The sequence below is a fragment of the Balaenoptera musculus genome, chromosome 19, assembly GCF_009873245.2.
Source record: "Balaenoptera musculus isolate JJ_BM4_2016_0621 chromosome 19, mBalMus1.pri.v3, whole genome shotgun sequence".
Lineage (NCBI taxonomy): Eukaryota > Metazoa > Chordata > Mammalia > Artiodactyla > Balaenopteridae > Balaenoptera > Balaenoptera musculus.
The window spans coordinates 1,288,161-1,309,596 of record NC_045803.1 but is presented as its reverse complement, the minus strand read 5'-3'; the positions used below and the strand labels follow the sequence as shown (position 1 = coordinate 1,309,596).

The 21,436-nt window shown below is 47.8% G+C and overlaps 1 protein-coding gene and 1 long non-coding RNA gene across 2 annotated transcripts; one reads left to right on the top strand and one right to left on the bottom strand.

Annotated features, from left to right (window-relative positions):
* Positions 1–1,275: 1,275 nt before the first annotated feature.
* On the bottom strand, positions 1,276–20,120 carry LOC118885183. Its single transcript, XR_005017458.1, has 3 exons — positions 19,742–20,120; positions 18,920–19,156; positions 1,276–1,340 (listed from the first exon to the last, which is right to left on the bottom strand). It is a non-coding gene; the product is annotated as an uncharacterized LOC118885183 (long non-coding RNA).
* On the top strand, positions 6,370–16,007 carry LOC118885174 (zinc finger protein 883-like). Its single transcript, XM_036833611.1, has 4 exons — positions 6,370–6,683; positions 9,609–9,647; positions 11,603–11,729; positions 13,031–16,007. The coding sequence occupies exons 1-4, from the start codon at positions 6,381–6,383 to the stop codon at positions 14,587–14,589; spliced, it is 2,028 nt and encodes a 675-aa protein (XP_036689506.1). The 5' UTR covers positions 6,370–6,380; the 3' UTR covers positions 14,590–16,007.
* Positions 20,121–21,436: the final 1,316 nt, after the last annotated feature.

Sequence of the window (21,436 nt, the reverse complement as noted above, 5' to 3'; positions counted from 1 at the left end):
CAACACACAGAAAGGTCTCCGGACTGTGCGGCCTGCGCTCCTCCCTGCGGGTCCTTCCACGCCAGCGGTATGGGGTCAGGGGGATTCGAGAAGCCACATCTCTCCCTACCACACAGCGTCCCACTGACTGACAGAAATGGGAGCCTCCGCGTGAAGCCCCTAACCTGGATTCCCACCCGGAGCACAAGCGACCCCATCCCGAGGTTCCGACAAACAATGCCCTGGGGAGGACAAGGTGACGACTCACAGGACACCACCATCCTGCACAGCAGCGCGCCTCGGCCACGTGGGTGGGGTCCGAGCGGGCGTGGCCTGGCGCACCGTCCACTCACCTGCGCCTGGGTCACCAGCGCCGCCATCGCACCGCGGGGAGCGTAGGGCCACGTGAGGGCGCCGGAGACCGGCGAGTCCAGCGGGCTTAGCTGACCCTCTCCCAGGTCGTACAAAGGCGCAGGTGGGCCCTCCTGGCTGTCCTCCCCGCTCCGTCCCTAAGTCCCGGGAAGAGCTCCTAGTGGGTGGGGACACACCAGACTCACCACAAAGAAAAGCCCGCTCCTCCGGCGCAGGAAGTCCCGCCCCTGACAACGCGAGCCAGTAACGCCCCTTTTCTGTGACGCCATCAGTCCGGCCCTCACAGCCATCACGCAAAGCACAGCCTGCTGGGTAATGTAGTTCTTTTTTAAAAAATATTTTATTTATTCACTCACTCATTCATTCATTCATTCATTCATTATGCGCTACGTCTTCGTTGGGGCCCGCGGGCTTCTCTGGTTGTGGCGCGCGTGGTAGCGTAGTTCTTGCTCTGCAGCCGGCCGGGAGAGGGTGTCTCTGTTCCTTCTAGGAGCCTGGGGCCCAGAGGCCTGGAGAGGAGCTGGCAAAGGAAATGCAGAGGCTCTAATGAAGGAGGCGAGGCATGGGATGTTCCTAAAAGGGACGATCCAGATTTCCCTGTTGTGTTTTTTGCGTCTTGTCATTTAAGATGCTCGGAACATAACAAGTGGACATACTGTATTGTAAATTTTTTAATGTTCGTATTCTGCTGCCTCAACATCCCCACAGACTGGCTGTGAGCACATCCCCACCCCGGGTGACTGGGTACACCAGAGTGATGAGGCTGTGGTCCCAACTCAAGTTCCCCTTCTTGTCCTCCTATGACTTAGTGACATTCCAACCCACCAATGAAATCCCCTCATGACTTTTGCCTGGGTACTCCGCCCTGATCCCCAGTAATGGTACTTACCTAGGGGGCCCCACTCTTCTCCTGCTTCGTTGAGAATGCTCCCCAGGTGCTCCTCCTATATGGTTCCTTTGTGGGGTGGCATGCCAGTCTCTTATAGGACCTGTGAATATAATAAATCCTTTATATGCCTCTAAGGGTACAATTTCCACAACTGTGTTGTAGTGCTCCATAAAGACCCCACAAGTGGGACTTACTTCTCTCTTCACCATATGGGGGAGTAACACATGATATGATATCACTCAGATACAAAGTACCTTCACTCATAGCCGCAAACTAATAAACATCTTGTTCCTTTTCAAATACATGTGGATGGAAGCTTTACAATCAGTTTTGTGAGTTTCAGTATGTTTGCTCAGGGTCAAGAGAGAAAGGGCTTCACACATGGCCATTACTGGGATGTTGGGGAGGAAGAGGTTGTGTGTCCCTGAAAAAGATGGACAGTAGTGAAATTTTTTCTATAAACTTTTAAATAAATTGATGAAGTTCATCAAAAGTAAGTTGGGAAAATATAGGGTAGATTTTTTTTTTTAATGAGGGTGCTTTGACATAAATTGTAATTTTAAGCATATGTTATTATCCAAGTATCTTTATTTTGTCCCTTCTGTTTTTTGAAGATGTATTCCCTTTAAAGGGAGATATTGTTTTGTAGACTGCATTCAGCAAACAGGAACACAAAGGAAAACCTGAATGCACACACTGCAATGTCACCCAGTCACAAACTGCATGCTTTTTTTTTTTTTTTTTCTGGCCGGGCTGCACGGATTTCGGGGATCTTAGTTCCCCGACTAGGGATTGAACCTGGGGCCATGGCAGTGAAAATGCCAAGTCCTAACTACTGGACCGCCAGGGAATTCCCAATAAACTGCACTGCTCTTCAACTTTATGTAGCTCAAAGCTTCAGAGATAATTTTGTAGGCTTCAGTATGTGTAATCAAGGAACAATTAAAAAAGAGTTAAGCCAATATCATGACAGGGGAAATGGATGGTATCTGTCAGGAGGCCAAGTAGGAAGTAGATGATGTGGCATTCTGCCTGTTTCCCACACAAAATAATTCTTTCCTGCATGAGTACATCTCAGTGTTTCTGTTGAAACCCCAGCAAGTCCAACTATTTTTTCCATATATTTCTAACTCAATTTCCTGAAATAGATACTGCTATGGTCTTAATGTTTGTTTCCCCCTCAATTCTTATGTTCAAAGCCTAATGCCTAATGTCATGATATTAGGACATAGGATCCTTGGTAGGTGGTTAGGTCAGAAGGGCTCTACCCTCATGAAAGGAACTAGTGCCCTTATAAAATAGGGCCCGGAAAGTTCACTGCTTTTACAATGTGAGGACATGGCAAGAAGAAGGAGGCTATCTATGAAACAGGAAGTGGGCTCTCACCGGACACTGAATCCATGGGAAACTTGAGTTTGGACTTCCAGCCTCCAGAGCTGCGAGAAATAAATGCCTGTTGATTATAAGCCACCCAGTATATGATGTTTTCTTACAGCAGTTCGAATGGACTAAAACAGATAAAATTAATTTTAAAATATGAGACTTATCTGGGACTTCCCTGGCAGTCGAGTGCTTAAGATTCAGCACTCCCAATGCGGGGGGCATGGGTTTGATCCCTGGTCGGGAAACTAAGATCCTGCTTGCTGCATGGCGCAGCCAAATAAATAAATAAATAATAAAATAAAATAAGATGGACTTCCCTGGTGGTCCAGTGGATACTCCGTGCTCCCAATGCAGGGGGCCTGGGTTCGAACCCTGGTCGGGGAACTAGATCCCCCATGCCTGCCACAACTAAGAGTCCACAAGCCGCAACTAAGAGCCCACATGCCACAACTAAAAAAGATCCCGCATGCCACAACTAAACATGCCACAACGAGGATCCCACGCACCGCAACTAAGACAGGGCGCAGCCTAAATAAATAAATAAATATATTTTTTAAATAATAAAATAAAATAAGAGACTTATCTGAAAAGAAGAGCCACTTACTAAATGTTTTTTCCTACTAGGAGAGTGGCTACCACGATCACAGTCTTGGCATGTGTGCAACAGGTGCACCTTATCCCTGAGATAAACATTTCATTATGGTTTGAGCATGATGTTAGTGGTCCAAATAATTATCCTGAAAAATTGCTAAATAGAGTTGAGGGATCAAGCTCTTGCCTCCCTGATCTTTACAAACTGTATTTTGAGGTAATTGAACAGAACATTATGGAAAAACTCTTCTTCACAGAGGATTTCTAGCTAATAAATGCAGAAATAGCAGTAGAGGTAGGTGAAATGTTTCAACAGCTTATAAAATAATCAATGACCCAATTATCATCAGTGCATGCTGATACAATAGATAAAAGATGCATGGAAACTTGGTACCTGGAGAGAAACACTAATAACATTGGAACCCAAACACAAAAGAGAGACATCCAGACATCAGAACAGGCTTATGTGATACAGTCACAATTTCTTAGCGTTGTGTGTGGAGTATTATGGCCAAAGGATGAATCTGAATTTCAAACTTGTTTGGATGGCAAGACTATTCACTGAAATTGGGAATGAATTTCTGTTGTTCATGATGAGTTCATGGTGTGTTTGAGACATTCAAGTGGACGCATTGGATTGAGGAGGTGGATGGGCATTCGGAACAGAATTAGGATCTGAGTTAGGGCTGGACACAGACACCAGCTGGCTGAGCAGCATGAAGGATGTTTTGAAAACAAGAAATATGAAAATATTTTTCTTCTTATTTAAGAATTTACTGTATATCTACACTAACTTTAGAGCAATGGGAAAGCGTAGAGAATCTAGATATATATAAACCCTAATAATGTCAATTTATTTCCAGTAAAGTTGCCAAAGGCATGTACGGGGGAAAGGATAATATATTGAACAAATTTGCCAGAAAAATCATATGGTGGGGCTTATGTTAAAAATAAATTTAGGGACTTCCCTGGTGGCACAGTGGTTAAGAATCTGCCTGCCAATACAGGGGACGCGGGTTCGATCCCTGGTCCGGGAACATCCCACATGCTGCGGCGCAACTAAGCCCGTGAGCCACAACTACTGAGCCCGCGCGCCTAGAGCCCACGAGCCACAACTACTGAAGCCCGCAAGCCACAACTACTGAGCCCACATGCTGCAACTACTAAAGCCCATGTGCCCAGAGCCCGTGCTCCACAACAAGAGAAGCCACCGCAATGAGAAGCCCGTGCACCACAACGAAGAGTAGCCCCCGCTCCCTGCAACTAGAGAAAGCCCGCGCGCAGCAACGAAGACCCAGTGCAGCCAAAAACAATAAATAAATAAAATAAATTAAAAAAAAAAAAAGAATGTTGCCTTCAGTAGTTCCCTGGTTGTCCAGTGGTTAGGACTCAGCTGTGGGCCTGTGTTCAATCCTTATGCGGGGAACTAAGATCATGCAAGCCGGGCAGTGGGGCCAAAAAAAGAAAAGAAAAGAATATTGCCTTCTCAGGTTTTAACTCTTCCTCTTTTAAATTTGTAATACTTAAAAAAAAATAGTAGTACTTATTGAATTTATTATTTATATATTAACTCTTTAAAAATTATAGGTAGCTCAATATCTTCTTAAAGGGTTTTTTTCTTGTTTCAATTTTAATTTTTTTTAAATAAAAGAAGCCTGTTATTATCATATAGTTTGTGCATATGCTGTGAAAATTTTTATATTTGCTTTGAGAACTCCTGCAAGGCATGCCAAATTAATAGTGTTGTGGAATGTGAAATAAAATGGAGTCACTGATGTCAAGGGGTTTTAACGTGGAGCTGGGAGGCTATTAATTAGTGGACATCCTGCACCTCCCCACCTGGTGAAACCGTGAACTTTTGATCTGAGCCAACCTGCAAATATTCCAAGGACTCTGCAATAACACTTGCAACTTGTCACACTAATGGACTATTACTTCCCTCTAGTGATAGCCTTAGTACACAATCCTGTTCAACCAAGACTAGCTTCTGCCTCCAATTCCAATTAAAATTCTGTAATACAAAACTCTCTTTGCATTTAAAATCCCCTGAATTTTACTCCCTAGCAGAATACCTTTTGGGTTGCTACTTGAATACGTGTCCCGAATTGCAATTCTGTGATCCCAAGTAAATGTGTTGTGCTTGATTACTGCCTCTCAGGTTTACTGAGGTGGACAGTATCAACGATAGACTAATGTTATCTAACTTTATGTAGTTATTATTTTAGCCAATAATGAAGCACACCGAGATATTTTGTTGCATATAATTCCCTTTTTCATTCCAAAATCTTATTGAATTGAGTTTTCTTACTTGAAAACTCTTCCAAGATTTTCATAAAGAAACAAAAACAACAAATAAGGACTGTGGCTTGTCTCAGTCTTTTCACAACTGGAATGCATTTTTTTCTAATCCTATATCAAGTTTTATGCTGAGAAATACGAGTTTAATCAGAATTTTATAAAGGTTATGGATACAGGCTTTGCTGGGTCTAATTTTATGTGTTTTTATTTAATTTTTTCTTTAATTTGAAATATAGTTGATTTACAAGGTTCCCTTAGTTTCAGGTGATGTAAATACATTTTTTTCCTGGCCGCGCCACACACCTTGGGGAATCTTAGTTCTCCAGTTCCCCAACTAGGGATCGAACCTGCCCCCCTGCAGTGGAAGCCCGGAGTCTTACCCACTGTACCGCCAGGGAAATCCCTTGACGCGTTTTATTTATTTATTTATTTATTTATTTATTTATTTATGGCTGTGTTGGGTCTTCGCCTCTGTGCGAGGGCTTTCTCCAGCTGCGGCAAGCGGGGACCACTCTTCATCGCGGTGCGCGGGCCTCCCACCATCCCGGCCTCTCCCGCTGCGGAGCACAGGCTCCAGACGCGCAGGCTCAGCAATTGTGGCTCACGGGCTTAGTCGCTCCGCGGCATGTGGGATCTTCCCAGACCAGGGCTCGAACCCGTGTCCCCCGCACCGGCAGGCAGACTCTCAACCACTGCGCCACCAGGGAGGCCCCCCTTGACGCGTTTTTAATTTGTCCTTCCCACACCGACTTGGCCCATTACTGCCCCAACTGGTTGGGGGTGGGCCTCGTCCGCACCGCACTCGTGGGCGTGAGGGGAACTACATTACCTAGAAGACTGTGCACGGACCGGCTTGTTCTCCGCACCAATGAAGGCCCCAAACAGAGGTTCATCCGGGATTGTGAAATACGAGGGGGCGGAACTTCCGGTGTCTTTCTGTTGGCGGCGGTTTGGCGGCCTTTGCTGCGTCTGCAGGACCCAAAGCTCTAGATCACTGGGTGCAGCCCAGGTAACGGAAACTGGAAAAAGCTCGAGGGGACGCCGTCCACACTCCGCGGGAGTGAGCGGGATACGGAACCTGCTTCCGGAATTTTCGGGCCACGTTACCACCATTATCCCGCCACGCTCAACGGGTCCTATGGCAACCAGCACGCTACAGGACCCGCCCCAGGTGACTGTTGGCCCCCCCCCCCCCCAATTCTGACCCGAATCCTCAAGCCTCCAATGAGGGTCTCCTGTTCAGGGCACTGCGGTTCAGGCCCCTGTCTCCAGAACTTTAGGTGTGCGTGTGTGGTGACCCTATTTCTGACAGGCCGTGTGGAGAGTGTTAAAGGCTGTGGGCTTGGCACGTGCAAATCCTTGGAGGGTCACAAGAGCCGGGAACATTCTGGAAACCTGGGTTTGGAGTCCCTTCTGCAGAGACGTGGCATTATGGAGGAGTCAACAGTCTGGGCCTTCTGGGCCAACAGTCGGCATTCTGGAAGTCATGGAGGGTTGTGAATAAATCAGGAAGACACTCTGAGTTAGAGTTTTTAAGTATTTCAAAGGCTGCTCAGGGGAGAACAGACTGGGGAGGGGGAGCTGAGGGTGGAGGCGGGGAGGCCTGGGAGAGCCTAGTGCATTCCACTCCAGAGAGTAAGGTGGTTTCTGGACCAGAGTGGTGCCTATGGAAGTTGTTGACCTGAAACAAATAGCCTCCCGGCTATTTCTTCTGCAAAGATGGGTTTTTTTCGGGATCATCAGGGAATTGCAATTGAGATGTGCAGGCATGATGAACTAACACTTTTATAGAGATTAAAGAGGGAAGGGCTATAGTCACCAAAGAGTCCGCGGCTTTTCATTGCCTGAGTCCTTTCCAGGAGAGAAGAGAGCCGTCTTCTTCCTTTTGGATACTGTTATTGTCTCAGGTCAGTGAGGGCTCCCCCTTCTGGTGTGCCAACTCTAACTGAGGTTTCTGTTTATTAATTTTTTTACAAAGGAATACAAATAATAAGGTTCATAATAAACTTGCAAGACAGTTGGCAATGAATGTTGTTCTAAGCAAAAGGACAGAGTAAAGGACCATAAAGTTTTTCTTTTGGCTGAGCATCTGGAAGACAAGTCAGGGAGAGATTAAAATTGGATTTTGGAGGGAGTTCCCTGGCGGTCCAGTGGTCAGCACTTGGTGCTTTCACTGCTGTGGCCCTGGGTTCAACCCCTGGTGGGTGAACTAAGTAAGATCCTGCAAGTCGTGTGGGGCAGCCAGAAAAAAAAAAAAAAAAAAAGGAAGGAGGAGTTAACAGTCGGGGCCAATTGGTGACATAGGGGCTGCTGGAGTCCCTAATCTGGAATTGAGGGAGGAGGTCGCTGGCTCAGCAATGTCCATGTGGTGACAGCTTAAGTCCTGGATTCTGGCCATGTCTGGATCTCAAATTTAGGAGGGAAAGTCTTGTCACTTTTCTGTGCAAGGGGACCTCAGATGAAAGTAGAGAGACCTGGGGCTGGAGGGCAGGGCAAAGTGGGTGGGACTTTCTGAGGCTGCCTGAAGATGGCAGGGTCCTGTGGTTCCAGGGCTTTCTGGGGAAGCAAGGGTATAAGGAGTAAGGAGCCTTGCCTGAGATGGAGATGGAGAAGGAGGTGTGAGGTTGTGTAGATTCACTGTTCTGAACACTCAGCCGACTGCCCACTCCTTGTGGAGTCAGAAAAAGGTCAGCCATGCTGTTGGAGCAGCCCAGGCCCAGTCAAGGGCACACGTGCCTCAGCTCTCCCAGAAAACTACAAGGTTAAAAATGTATAGATTTAGCAAGTTAATCTTGTGTAAGCAAGTAATAACTGCTTAAAATGAGAATATATATCTGTGTTATAATAATATATATATGTTTAGGTTTTGTCTTGAGCTCTTCACATAGAGCTCTGAACCCCTTAGAATTGCCTGGGAATTAGGACTGTTTTTTGTTATTCACAACTAGCGCCTTTTATCACGTGGAAGTTTATTATAATGAAGTGACATAGGGTGGATTCTCCAGATACCCTCAGGATGGGACTGCTCTCTAGAAAAAACAAGTGATTAGAAGTTTCAACTCCCAGACCTACCCGGCATCTCCTAAGGATCGGAGGGGAGCTGGAGATTAGGTATAAAAACTGCTGAACAATGAAATTCAAGGTTCCTTCAGATTGGTGAACACATTGAAATGGTGGAAGTGCTGGGAGGGTGGCATGTACTGAAAGGGCCTGGAAACCCCCTGCTGCCCTCTACCCCCCGACCCTGACCTAGACGTCGCTTCCATTTGACTGTTCCTAAGTTGTATACATTACAGTAAACCAGAAAAAGTAAGAAAAGTGTTTTCCTAACTTCATGGGTCATTTCAGCAAATTATCAAAACCGAGAAGAGGTTCATGGGAAACCCTGAATTTGTAGCCAAGTGGGACAGAAGTACTGGTAGCCTGCGGACCAGGGATCGGAACTGGCTTCTCAAAAGAGGGCAGTTTATGGGCCTGATGCCTTAAACCTGTGGATTCTATCACTAAGTTCAGGTAGTGTAATAATAGGAATGAACTGTAGGGCACCACAGTGGTGTCATAAAATTAGATAATTGGTGGTTGAAAAAAGATACTTTGTCTCAGAAAGCCTTGAAAGACATGTAAGAAAAACCTAATTTTAAAAAACATTTATAGAAATCTTAATCCTGTGCTCTGTAATAGCTGAATCTTAGCATGGGAGAGGTAATAATGCATTTGGTATGTACACATTATGAGATAGACATCCTAAGTGTTGCCGTTTACGTGAAGACACTGAGACTCAAAGAGGGTGAGTCTTTTTTTTTTTTGCCACGCCCCACGGCATGTGGAATCTTAGTTCCCCAACCAGGGATGGCACCCGGGCTCCCTGCAGTGGAAGCTTGAAGTCTTAACCACTGGACCACCAGGGAAATCCCAAGGACGTGGAGTCTTTGTCTAAGCCTATCGAGGTGTCAAGCTATAGCTCTGAAGACTGAGGATCTGAGGTCAGAGGTCAGCCTCAGATGACTCATGTCCAGGAAAAGGAAGGGAAGAAACGGCTCAGCCTTTACATCCTCACCATAATCACCTTTACCTCAGATACTCCCTCTTTTCACAGGTTCCCATGGTAGCAGCAGCATTTATGGTCCCTGGACAGGTAAGTGGAAGAAGCCCCAGTACCTACCCAGACGTCATCCCTACCCCTGGTCCTGACACACAGATATAGAAGACAGTGTTGTCCTGCGATTCTGGGTCCTTAGGTCTGGGCCCTGGCATCATCTCAGGCACAGGACCATTAATCAAAGCCAGAAGTAGTACAGAGGTGTTCCCATGTGTCCAGTGGAGAAGGTCAAGTGGTGACGTGTCCTTGGGCACAGCCTGGAGATGAGACTGAGAGGGGAGTGTTCAGGGAACTGCAGGACCCATGATGTGGGCTGATAAAGACTGAGGGCATGAGTCATTCCTGGGATGGCAGCCTGAGGAGCTGGGCCTCTCCTGAGGGGGCGGGTCCATGCCACGTTGGCCGCAGAGGAGGGAAGTGATCTGACGCTGGGTCTGAAGAGGCTGCTCTGCCTGCCGAGAGGAGGAAGACTGGGGATGAGGGTGGAGCCGGGGGCCCAGTGGAGGGCACAGTCCTGGTAAATGTCGATTGTGACTGGATCCTGGCAATGGCTCTGTAGCAGGAGAAGAGGTGAGTCTCTCATTCTCGTTTGTGGTAGAGCTGATTTTCTGCTGTACAGGATGAGAGAGAGTAGTCTGACATGACCCCAGGATGTTTGACTCTAGGTGACGGTGGGGAAGCCATGTCTGAGATGGGAAGTCAGAAGTAGGAGTAATGGACAGAAGGACTGTCCAGAGTTCCATGTCCCCATGCTGAGTCTGAGATATTGCCGGGGTGTCTTGCGAGAGGTGTCAAGTGGGCCACTGGAAACACACACCTGGAGTTCAGGGAAGGTGTGGTTCAGGATTGAAGATACCCCTGAGCAGGTGGATGGCATGTGGACCAGGTCAGATTCCAGGCCCTCAGGTCATGTGTGGGTGCCATGAAAGTTGTAGGGTGGGGAGGGTGTTCTCCGTGGACTGGCTCACCTCCCTGGGCACAGGGACAGGGGTGGCTGTCATCACTAAGATGGATGAGGCAGTGCAGTGACCATGAGTGTGTGGGGGTGGGAGTGGCCTCGGGGGAGGTCCTGGTCGTGGCACAGGATTCGAAGGGGTGGATAAGGTATGGACTGAGAGGCAAAACAGGAATGGAGGTGAGATGACAGGGAGGTAGGGCCTGGGGCATTGTTTCCCCTCCACAGGCTCAAAGTCTTGTGATGACTGCGGTTGGAGCCTGAAGAGTGTGAGACTCCACTGGACGACAGACCAGCTGAGGGCAGATGACCGCAGCTGGGGCAGGGTCTTGGGCTGGGCTGTGGGGTGGGGGGCTGGGGTGGGAATGAGAGGAGCAGAGAGAGGAAGGGGTGAGTGGTGCGGGGTCAGCACTTGGGACACTGTGGAGGACGAGGGCTCTGGGCATCTGACCCCACACGAGGTCTGGGTGCTGACGTGGGAACAGGGAGCAGGGCCAGGTCAGGGAACGAAAGCAGTGCTGGGACCGCCTGTAACAGCGGGTCCTGCAGAGGCCTGGGGAAGCACCGCGTGCTGGGTGGCACGTGGGGAACACGGTGAGGTGCCGAAGGCCTGTGGCCGAGGTGGTGGCGTGGGGTGGGGTGGGGTGGGGGTCATGGTCAGGCACGTGAGGGAGTTGTGACCCTGCAGGGCTGGGCAATGAAGAGTGAAGGAGTGTGAGCATGGACTCAGGGCCCTTGTCCCCAGGCTTTAGTCCAGGGGGCTGAGCACAAGTGACATTGTATGTGGTGTGATCCGTGTGATCTCAGGAGAGTCGACTCTGAGGAGAGTGGCTGGGGGTCTGTGTGGCAGCCCCAGAGCGTCTTGTGAGACTGCTTGTCTCCCTCTCTGTTTTAACTGAATGACGTAACGCTAGCAGGTTCCTGTAGTATCAGGACCTGGTGTGTCCTCTGAGCTGGGTCACTGGGGTGGACGACCATGACCTGGAGATCCTGGTTGCAGAGGCTGCTGTGAACTCACTTGTCCCCCTCATGACAGGGCCATGTGATCTTTGAGGATGTGGCTGTGTCCTTCTCCCAGGAGGAATGGGGTCTCCTTAACGATGCTCAGAGACTCCTCTACTGTGACGTGATGCTGGAGAACCTGTCACTTATAGCCTCCCTGGGTAAGGACCCATGTTCGCACACCATCGCCCTGTACGGGACTCTGCCCTTCCTTCTGCATGGCTCACTCCGTCCTTCCCAGCTTGGACCTTGGACACTGCTTACTTCCCCGATTTCCTGGCACTTGAGCTGCGTTCCCCCACCCTGTGTGTGTTCAGCCCTATACCATAGGCCCTGAAGCCTTTCACAGAAGCCTTCGGTCTCAGAGGCTTGAAGCCTGCCCAGCTGATGCCACTTAGCTTTGCCACCACTAGGTGTGTTGAATGTTCAGATGTGTGCAAGATGCGTGTCACACGTTTTAACCCTTTTTTTTCCACTGCCTGTGTCAGGAATTACAGACACTTACATGGTCAGCATTTGTGGTCAACCCTAGATTATGTTTGCAAGACTCCTTAAGGTTCTTCTAGTGATACTTTTTTTTTCCTGAAATCTGTCATTGATTGGTTCACTCTGGGCCAGTGTCTTTCTCCTAATGGCCCTATTTTCCTCTGAGGACTTTGATCTGGTAAGGTTCATAGTCACCCAGCCTGAGCTGAGGGGTGGAGGCAACCCTGGGTGCCTGACGAGGTGGGGCCCTCTCTAGTCATAGGAAGAGGGTTAATTGCATCCTGAGCCTAGTGAGTAGGAGCTGTAGGAAGGCATGATATCATTGATGAGTTCTAAACCTACAGGGAAATGTCCTTTGCTCTCTCTTCTTTCAATGTCAAGACTCATCATGCTCATACTTCATTTCTTTCTTCCACTTCTCCCCATTTCGACACTTTGCCCACTTTTCATTTGTACTGTGATTTCTGACTCCTGTTTTCCACCTTAGTGTCCTCCACACCTCTCCTTTCCCCCTGTCTGCACTGTTCTCCAATTTTATGTATTTTTTATATTGTATATGAATATCCTTAATGTGTCATGAGAGGTATATGTTTACTTATATTGTCTTTGAACACTGATAGTCAGGTGTAATTGCATTTTCCTGGATTGAGAAACACATTCTACAGAGCTGACACTTGTCACCACCAGAAAGTCCTGCTGAAAGCCATTGGCTGAGGAGTGGGTTGTTCTAGCCTCTCCTCCCAGCATGGTGCCACATCCTGGTATCCTGTGTTCTTACTGGTTTGAGACATTTCCTGTTCTGTGACCATCAGAGGCCTAGTATTGCACAGTATCCCCTTCTACCACTTGACCCTTCCTCCCTTGTTTTAATAACAAACCCATGGGCTTATACCTACATGTGTCATGCACAGATTTGTAGTGGGCTCCTGTCCCACCAATGTCTCCATACAGTTTATCAGCATTTTTGTGCTTTCAGGGTGTTGGCGTGCAGTAGGTACTGAGGAGGCTGCTTCTGAGCAATGTGTTTCTGTAGAACTAGTGACACAAGACAGGAATCCAAATCCAGACCTATCTATCCTGAAGACTCTTACTTCAGATACGGGTGCCCTGGTAGAGAAAGATGTTTTGTACCTGGCTGAGCACCAAGAAGTGCATCCTGGGCTGAAACCATCCTCTTCTGGGGCTTGTGGGAAAATGTTCACTTCTCACCTACAGCAGCACCAGAAGCATCCCATTGGAGAGAAACACCTCAGAAGCGAGGAGAATGGGGCCTTGCTTGTGACGAGCTGCAAAGTCTTTTTACCCGACAATATGTTCACATGTGGAGAAGTTGAGAAGGCTTTCCTAGGCAGCTTGGGCTTTCCCCCGCACCAGCCCTCCCACTATGGAGAGCACCCAGGTACAAGCAGGCAGAGCAGGGAGGTCTCTCACCCTGGGGAAGGGCATTACGAGTGCAGCGAATGTGGCAAAGCCTTCAGTAAGAAGTATAAATTCACGGAGCACCTGAGAGTTCACACTGGTGAAAAACCTTATGAGTGCAGTGACTGCGGGAAGTTCTTTAGACTCACCTCCAGTCTTACTCACCATAGGAAGGTTCACACAGGAAAAAGGCTTTATGAGTGCTGTAATTGTGGGAAAGTGTTTGCCCACAAATATAAACTTGTTGAGCACCAGAGAATCCACACTGGAGAAAGATCCTATGAGTGTAATCAATGTGGGAAAGCCTTCCTTCAAAAGGATACACTTGTTCAGCACCAAAAAGTCCACACTGGAGAAAATCCTAAGAGCAGTGAATGTGGGAAGCCCTTCCTTTACAAAAAAAATCTCCTTGTGCATCATAGGATCCATATTGGAGAAAAGCCTTATGGTTGTAGCAAATGTGGGAAGTCATTCATCTTCAAAAAAAGGCTTCTTGATCACCAGCGAATCCACACTGGAGAAAAGCCTTATATGTGCAGTGAATGTGGGAAAGCCTATGTCTACAAAGGAAGTCTTGTTGTGCATAAGAGAATTCATACTGGAGAAAAGGCTTATGGGTGTAAATGTGGGAAGTTCTTTACAAGCAGCTCTGCCCTCAGTAAACACCAGAATGTTCACACTGCAGAAAGGCCTTATGAGTGCAGTGAATGTGGGAAAGCTTTCAAGGTCAAAATTAAACTTGTTGAGCACCAGAGAATCCACACTGGAGAAAGACCCTATGAGTGTAATCAATGTGGGAAAGCCTTCAAGCTCAAGTACACACTTGTTCGGCACCAAACTGTCCACACTGGAGAAAAGCCTTTTAATTGCAATGAATGTGGCAAGCCCTTCAGTTACAAAACAAGTCTTCTTGAGCACCAGAGAATCCACACTGGAGAAAGGCCTCATACATGCAGTAAATGTGGGGAAGCCTTTGTCTACAGAAGAAGTCTTGTTGTCCACCAGAGAATCCACACTGGAGAAAGGCCTTATATGTGCAGTGAATGTGGAGAAGCCTTTGTCTACAGAAGAAGTCTTATTGCCCACCAGGGAATCCATACTAGAGAAAAACCTTGAGTGTAGTTCTTTGCAGGCAGCTCCAGGCTCATAAAAAACAAGAAAGTTCACACTGGAGAAATGCCCTCCGGACTTATGCTTTCCTTCACTTGAGTTAATATCTAGCAGCATATAGATTAGGTGTCATAGAGGAAGTGAAAATTTAACTTACGTGGAGCCAAACTTTCATAGAGTGGTAGTATCCTGATACAGTCTTACCAGAAGCACCAGAACGTGAGTTCCTGTTGTTTACATTCTTATCAACACTTGGTATGGTCAGGCTTTCTAACTTCAGTGATGTAAGAGGTGTATAGTGGTATCTAGTGATTTTAACTAGTATTTCCCTATTGACATGATGTTGAGTGGTTTTTCATGTGATAATTTCCATTCATAGTTTTTTGAAATTTCTGTTCATATAATTTGTCATCTTAATTACTGAGTTTTGACATTTCTTCATGGATTATTGATTAAGGTCCTCTAATGGAAATATCTGACATTATTTTCATCCAGAATTGGTCTTCTCATTTCAGTAGCTTTTCCAGAGAAAAAGTTTTCAGCTTTAATGGAGTCTTATTTGTCCATTTATTCTCTTACTGTTTATGCTTTTGGTGTTCTATCAATAAATGAAAAATGTTTCCCAAATTTAAAGACAGAAGTTTTTCTATGTTTCCTTCTGAAACTTTAAAGTTTAGGTTTTTTTATTGATGTAAATGATTCATATTTAGTTCATTTTTGGAAGTTCTTTTTAAAATATGGATACCCAGTTGCTGCAGTGATACTGACTTAAATACCTTCTCCACTGAATTGCTTTTGTATCCTCATTGAAGGTCAATCATATGTATATGTTTATTTCTGAACTTTATCTTCTGTTGCATTTATCTACTTTATTTATGCCAATCCTTTCATGTGTTGAATAATTTGTTGTTATAATATGCCTTGAAATCAAGGTCATGTACTCCTTGGACTTTCTTTTTCAAAGTTGTTATGGCCATTCTTAGTCCTTTGCCTTTCCATGTGAATTTTAGAATCCACTTGTGAATTTGAACATCCCAAAAACCAACTAGGATTTTGACTGGAATTGCATTTAATCTTCAATTTAGAAAGGCATACTGAATGTCCCAATTCATAAACATGATATATCTTCTTTTATTTAGATCTTATTTAATTTTTGTTAGCAATGCTTTTTAGTTTTCTGTTTATAAGTCTTGTATAACTTAAACATCCCCAGGTATTTTCTACATAGAATGATATTGTGAATGGAAACTTTTTTTAAAAATTTCAATTTCTGAATTTTTCATAGCTATTACAGTTAGAGAGATATTAAACTAAGGATAGAAGCAATCCTTCTTGATCTTATAAACATCTACAAAGAGTTATTACAGGGACTTCCCTGGTGGCACAGTGGTTAAGAATCCACCTGCCAATGCAGGGGACATGGTTCCAGCCCTGGTCTGAGAAGATCCCACGTACTGCGGAGCAACTAAACCCGTGTACTACAACTACTGAGCCTGCGCTCTAGAGCCCATGAGCCACAACTACTGAAGCCTGCGTGCCTAGAGCCCGTGCTCTGCAACAAGAGAAGCCACCACAATGAGCAGGCTGAGCACCACAACGAAGAGTAACTCCCGCTCGCCGCAACTAGAGAAAGCCTGCGTGCAGCAACGAAGACCCAACACAGCCAAAATTAAGAATAAATAAATAAATAAATTTATTTTAAAAAAGAACTATTAGAAATACTATACCTTTGATCCATTATTAAAATATTCATATTAGAATAAAAGGAGGACAGCTGCTTATTGTTCTGGAGCAGGCCCAGACCAGGGGCACTCCCTGGTGAGTGCCTTGGAAGGGCAGCTGGGTTGGAGCAGCCCTGGCAGGGAGCAGTTTATTGGGGTTTTCTTTTTTTGTTGTTTTTAATTTATTTGGCTGCATTGGCTCTTAGTTGTGGCACGCAGGATATTCATTGCAGCATGCGGGATCTTTTCATTGCGGTGCATGGGCTCTTAGTTGCGCAGTCTTCTCTAGTTGTGGCCCATGGCTCCAGAGCGCGCGGGCTCAGTAGTTGAGGTGCACGGGCTTAGTTGCCCTGCAGCATGTGGGATCTTAGTTCCCTGACCAGGGATTAGATTCTTAACCAGTGGACCACCAGGGCATTCCCTATATTGGCAATTTCTTTTCTCTTTCTTTTTTTTTTTTTTTTTTTTTTTTTTAAATTTTTATTTATTTATTTATTTATTTATGGCTGTGCTGGGTCTTCGGTTCGCGCGAGGGCTTTCTCCAGTTGCGGCAAGTGGGGGCCACTCTTCATCGCGGTGCGGGGACCTCTCTTCATCGCGGCGCGCGGGCCTCTCACCATCGCGGCCCCTCCCGCTGCGGGGCACAGGCTCCAGACGCGCAGGCTCAGTAATTGTGGCTCACGGGCCCAGCCGCTCCGCGGCATGTGGGATCCTCCCAGACCAGGGCTCGAACCCGTGTCCCCTGCATTAGCAGGCAGACTCTCAACCACTGCGCCACCAGGGAAGCCCTTCTCTTTCTTTTTTAAATTAATTTATTAAATTTATTTTTGGCTGTGCTGGGTCTTGTGGCTGTGCGCAGGCTTTTCTCTAGTTGCAGCGAGTGGGGGCTACTCTTCTTTGCGGTGGCTTTTCTTGTTGCGGAGCACACACAGGCTTTAGGCATGAGGGTTTCAGTAGTTGCAGCATATGGGCTCAGTAGTTGCGGCATGTGGGCCCTAGAGCACATGGGCTTCAGTAGTTGCAGCGTGTGGGCTCAGTAGTTGTGGCACATGGGCTTAGTTGCTCCACCACATGTGGGATCTTCCCAGACCAGGGATCGAACCCGTGTCCCCTGCATTGGCAGGCAGATTTTTAACCACTGGACCACCAGGGAAGTCCTATTGGCATTTTCTTAAGCAGTACTTCAGGGAAAACTTATCCCACATTTAACACTTATAGAAAAAATGTGTCAAATCAAGGAACTCAGATTCCACCTCAGAAACTAGGAAAAGAAAAAAGAAATCCAGAGAAAGCAGAAGAAATTAATATGAAATCAAATATGAATGCCCTACAACTACTGAGCCTGCGCTGTAGGGCCTGCATGCTGCAACTACTGAAGCCCACGCACCTAGAGCCCATGCTCCAAAACAAAGAGAAGCCACCGCAACGAAGAGTAGCCCCCGCTCGCCACAACTAGAGAAAGCCTGCGCTCAGCAACAAAGACCCAACGCAGCCAAAAATAAAATTTATTAAAAAAAATAACAAAAATAAAATAAAATTAACAAAACAACAACAAAAAACAACCCAATCGAGAAATGGACAAAATGGGAATTCCCTGGCAGTCCATAGATGGCCAACAGACACATGAAAAGATGCTCAACATCACTAATTATTAGAGAAATGCAAATGAAAACTACAATGAGGTACCACGTCACACTGGTCAGAATGGCCATCATCAAGAAGTCTACAAATAATACATGCTGGAGAGGGTGTGGAGAAAAGGGAACCCTCCTACACTGTTGGTGGGAATTAAATTGGTGCAGCCACTGTGGAGAACAGTATGGAGGTTCCTTAAAAAACTAAAAATAGAGTTGCCATATGATCCAGCAATCCCACTCCTGGGCATACATCTGGAGAAAACTCTAATTGGAAAAGATAGTGAACTGCTATGTTCATAGCAGCACTATATACAATCACCAGGGCATGGAACCAACCCAAGTGTCCATCTATAGATGAATGGATAAAGATGTATATAAGTTAGGAGTATGGGATTAACAGATACACACTGCTATATATAAATAGATAAACAATAGGATTTACTGTATAGCATAGGGAACCATATTCAGTATCCAGTAATAACTTGGCAATGGAAAAGAATCTGAAAGAGAATATATGTTCTACATATATAATTTTGTAAAATATGTATATTTTACATATTTTTTCATATTTTGATAGATGTACTGCAAAGCGATTTAGTACACCAGAAACTAACACAACATTGTAAATCAACTATATGACCATAAAAAACATTGTTTAAGAAAATACACATACCAAACAAAAGTATTAAAATAGACACAAAAATTTTTCTTTTTTACAAGATCCTCAGTAAGTGAAAGGAGAGCCCAGTCTACAAGCCTGAGATAGGAATCTACTAAAGAATAAACTATTAGGCTGTTTCTTGGGGTGGAACTATCAGAGTCTGACTTAGGATGAAAAGGGCTTTGAGCCAGGGTTGCCAGTTCAGGATGTGTAGTGAATTCCATCAGTGGCCTCACCCTATCCATGTGCTCCCCATCTCCTCCAATGCTGCCACCCCAGCCCTCCCTACAGAGAGAAGGTGCCCACCGACTCCTCACCTGTTCCACCTTGCCCTTGCTGCCAATGTCCTGAGCTCCGCTTCCTGCCATGGTCTTCACGGGATAACCCCCATCCAGGCCAGAAGAACTCCGTATGGGTGGGGGAATCTTGTGTGATGGGGCCGCCAAGAACACCTCAGTGGGCCGTACCAGGCACTGCAGGTCTGGGCTGGTCCGGATGGCAGTCACCCTTGGGATGAGGTTGGCACTGGAGCCGGCCAGGTCTGTGCACAAGTCCTAGAAGGAAACAGAAGGGGAAAGCTGAGGGGACCAAGCAGGTTCTGGATACAGGTGGGGTGAGAGGGAGGAGAAACTGTCCTGGACTGCTCATCTCTTTTTATATGCCCCTCATCCTGGATGGAAGGTCTCCCCCTTTCCTCGCAAGAATTCTGTCCCCTCATCCTGGATGGAAGGTCTCCCATTCCCTCCCAAGAATTCTGCCGCGCACTGCCTTTCTCCTCCATCCTGCGACTGCGTTCCCATTATTCCCTCGGCATCACCGGCTCGAAAGGGGGTTCTTATAAATGTACCCGACTTCTGCACTGACGCAGGAGCCCCTCCAGAGTCTCCCGAGTGAACTCGCTTTTTATCGGTGAACCGCCTTACACACCCGCCCGCTTCCCCTCCTCCCCGCCCCTCCTGCCTGCTCCAGGCTGCCAGCGGAGGGAGGGCGCCCACTTTCTGCCGCCTCCCCGGGGAGCCGGGCTCCTGTGAGCGAGTCTCTGCTTGGCACGCGTTTGCTCGGCTCCCGCCGGACACAAGCTACAGCGCGCGGGCCGGGGCGCTCCGAAAGAGCCGGCGCGGAAAAGGGACCATTCTTACCGGGACAAGCGTGCGCGCTCTTCCAGCAAGTCCAGGCCTCCCAGGACCGGGATGCTCCGGCCAGGGCAGCCTCCCTCCCTGGCGAAGGAGGGACGCCGAACCGCGAGTCCCGCGAGCCCAGCCTTCCTGCGCATGGTCGGGAGAGCCAGTGCCGGAGGACTTGGTCAGGGAGTGACAGCAGGAGGAACTGTCCGCGGCCCGGAAAGCGATGCAGCAGCGGGAGGACACCACGCGGTAGCACGCCACGCGGTAGCGGGCGTTGAAGCGTGGCGTGCATTGAAGCCGGAAGAATTCAGGCTGGTGGTAGGGTGGGGCTGGAGTGGGGCCGGGGCGGGGCGCGGTCCCTGCCCATCAGGTCGGCGGCTGGGTCCCCGCCTGAGGAGCTAGCAGCCCAGAGGCGGGGAGCACCCGGCACCGCCTCCACTCTTTATAACCGTGTTTAGGACTGAGCCCTTATGTCACGGGGGTAAACCATCGCGGCGCCGGAGGGGTGGCGCGCGGGCCTGGACACATCTGCGGCCTCTTTGCCGCCCTCGCTTCTCTCGCAGCCCCTGCCGCCCGTCTGCCTGTGTTCCTCTATCATAGGAGCATTTAAGTAATGGGGTGTTAGGGTCCCGTGCAGCCCCCAAATTGAGCGACTTCGGGGATGACCTCCCCCAAGAAGGCAAGGAACGTCCGTGAAGCCTGCTGACGTAGACCTCCATTGGGCATTACCTAATTTGGGGGAGGAGCAGGCGGGAGCCGCTCCTGGGTACAGCCCGCCAGGAGATTCAGGGCGGGGCAGACGGGGTTGCGCAGAGCGCCCGGGACACTCGCACGTGTTCAAGGCGGACCCTTGTGCCCCGGGTGGGGTGGGGGCGCCTTTATGCCAGTGTAAGGAGAGAGCCGGAACAATTCTGGGTCTCATGTATAGAAGAAACAAGTCCATGACTGCAAGGGGATAAGCCGCGGTCCCGGAAGGAAAGCGCCCCAACCCCCATTTCCGATGTTAGTCCTAATTCAGTGCGAACGGTGGAAGCAGACCCTCACCCCCTCGCCCCAAGCCCCCGGGCCCGAGCAATACTAGGATTGTCACTGCGTTTGGAAGCAGAAAGTCGGAGGGGGTCCAAAATAAGAGAATAGGATAATCGACTTCCCATGCTGGGTTTTGTTTTGTTAAACTTTTTAAATGGAAACGGCGCATTTATTATTATTTTTCTCGGCCTATGTGAGGATATTAGTGTTACTGTCAAATTCCGGCAGAATTTTCGGAAGCTGCATGCAAGGATGTCTGACCAGAGCGTTAGCCTCGTTCTGAGCTGGGGCTCCGGAGACGCGTGGAGGGGGCACGTTTTGTGGACAAGATTGTCAGCTCCGGGGAACCGGGTGGGGTGAGCTTCTTGGGGGAGCGCAAGTCCGAGCTGGGGAGGTGAGAGAGGTTCGTTCCTCCAGGGCGCTAGGCTGACTGACTGGGAGCCCCCAGCGGGTGATTTTCCAGCGCGGACTTGGGGCGCTGGAAGGACCATGCACAGCACAGCCCAGGGCGGAGAACACTCTCACACACACACACACCCCAAATCCAGAATATGGCAAATTCTGATGGGCAAACGACTGAGCAACTTCAACAAATGAATGGCCCAAGAATTTAAAAAAATGAAGTGATATCTATAAGTGAATTGAGACTTCCCAGATACATCTACTAAAAGTCATATAGAT

What these genes read in the sequence shown, in the direction of transcription:
- LOC118885174 (XM_036833611.1), top strand. Translation starts at nt 6,381, where the DNA reads ATGAAGGCCCCAAACAGAGGTTCATCCGGGATTGTGAAATACGAGGGG. An exon ending in CGCTACAGGACCCGCCCCAG is followed by an intron (nt 6,684 to 9,608) that starts GTGACTGTTGGC and finishes CTCTTTTCACAG; the next exon opens with GTTCCCATGGTAGCAGCAGC. An exon ending in GTCACTTATAGCCTCCCTGG is followed by an intron (nt 11,730 to 13,030) that starts GTAAGGACCCAT and finishes TTGTGCTTTCAG; the next exon opens with GGTGTTGGCGTGCAGTAGGT.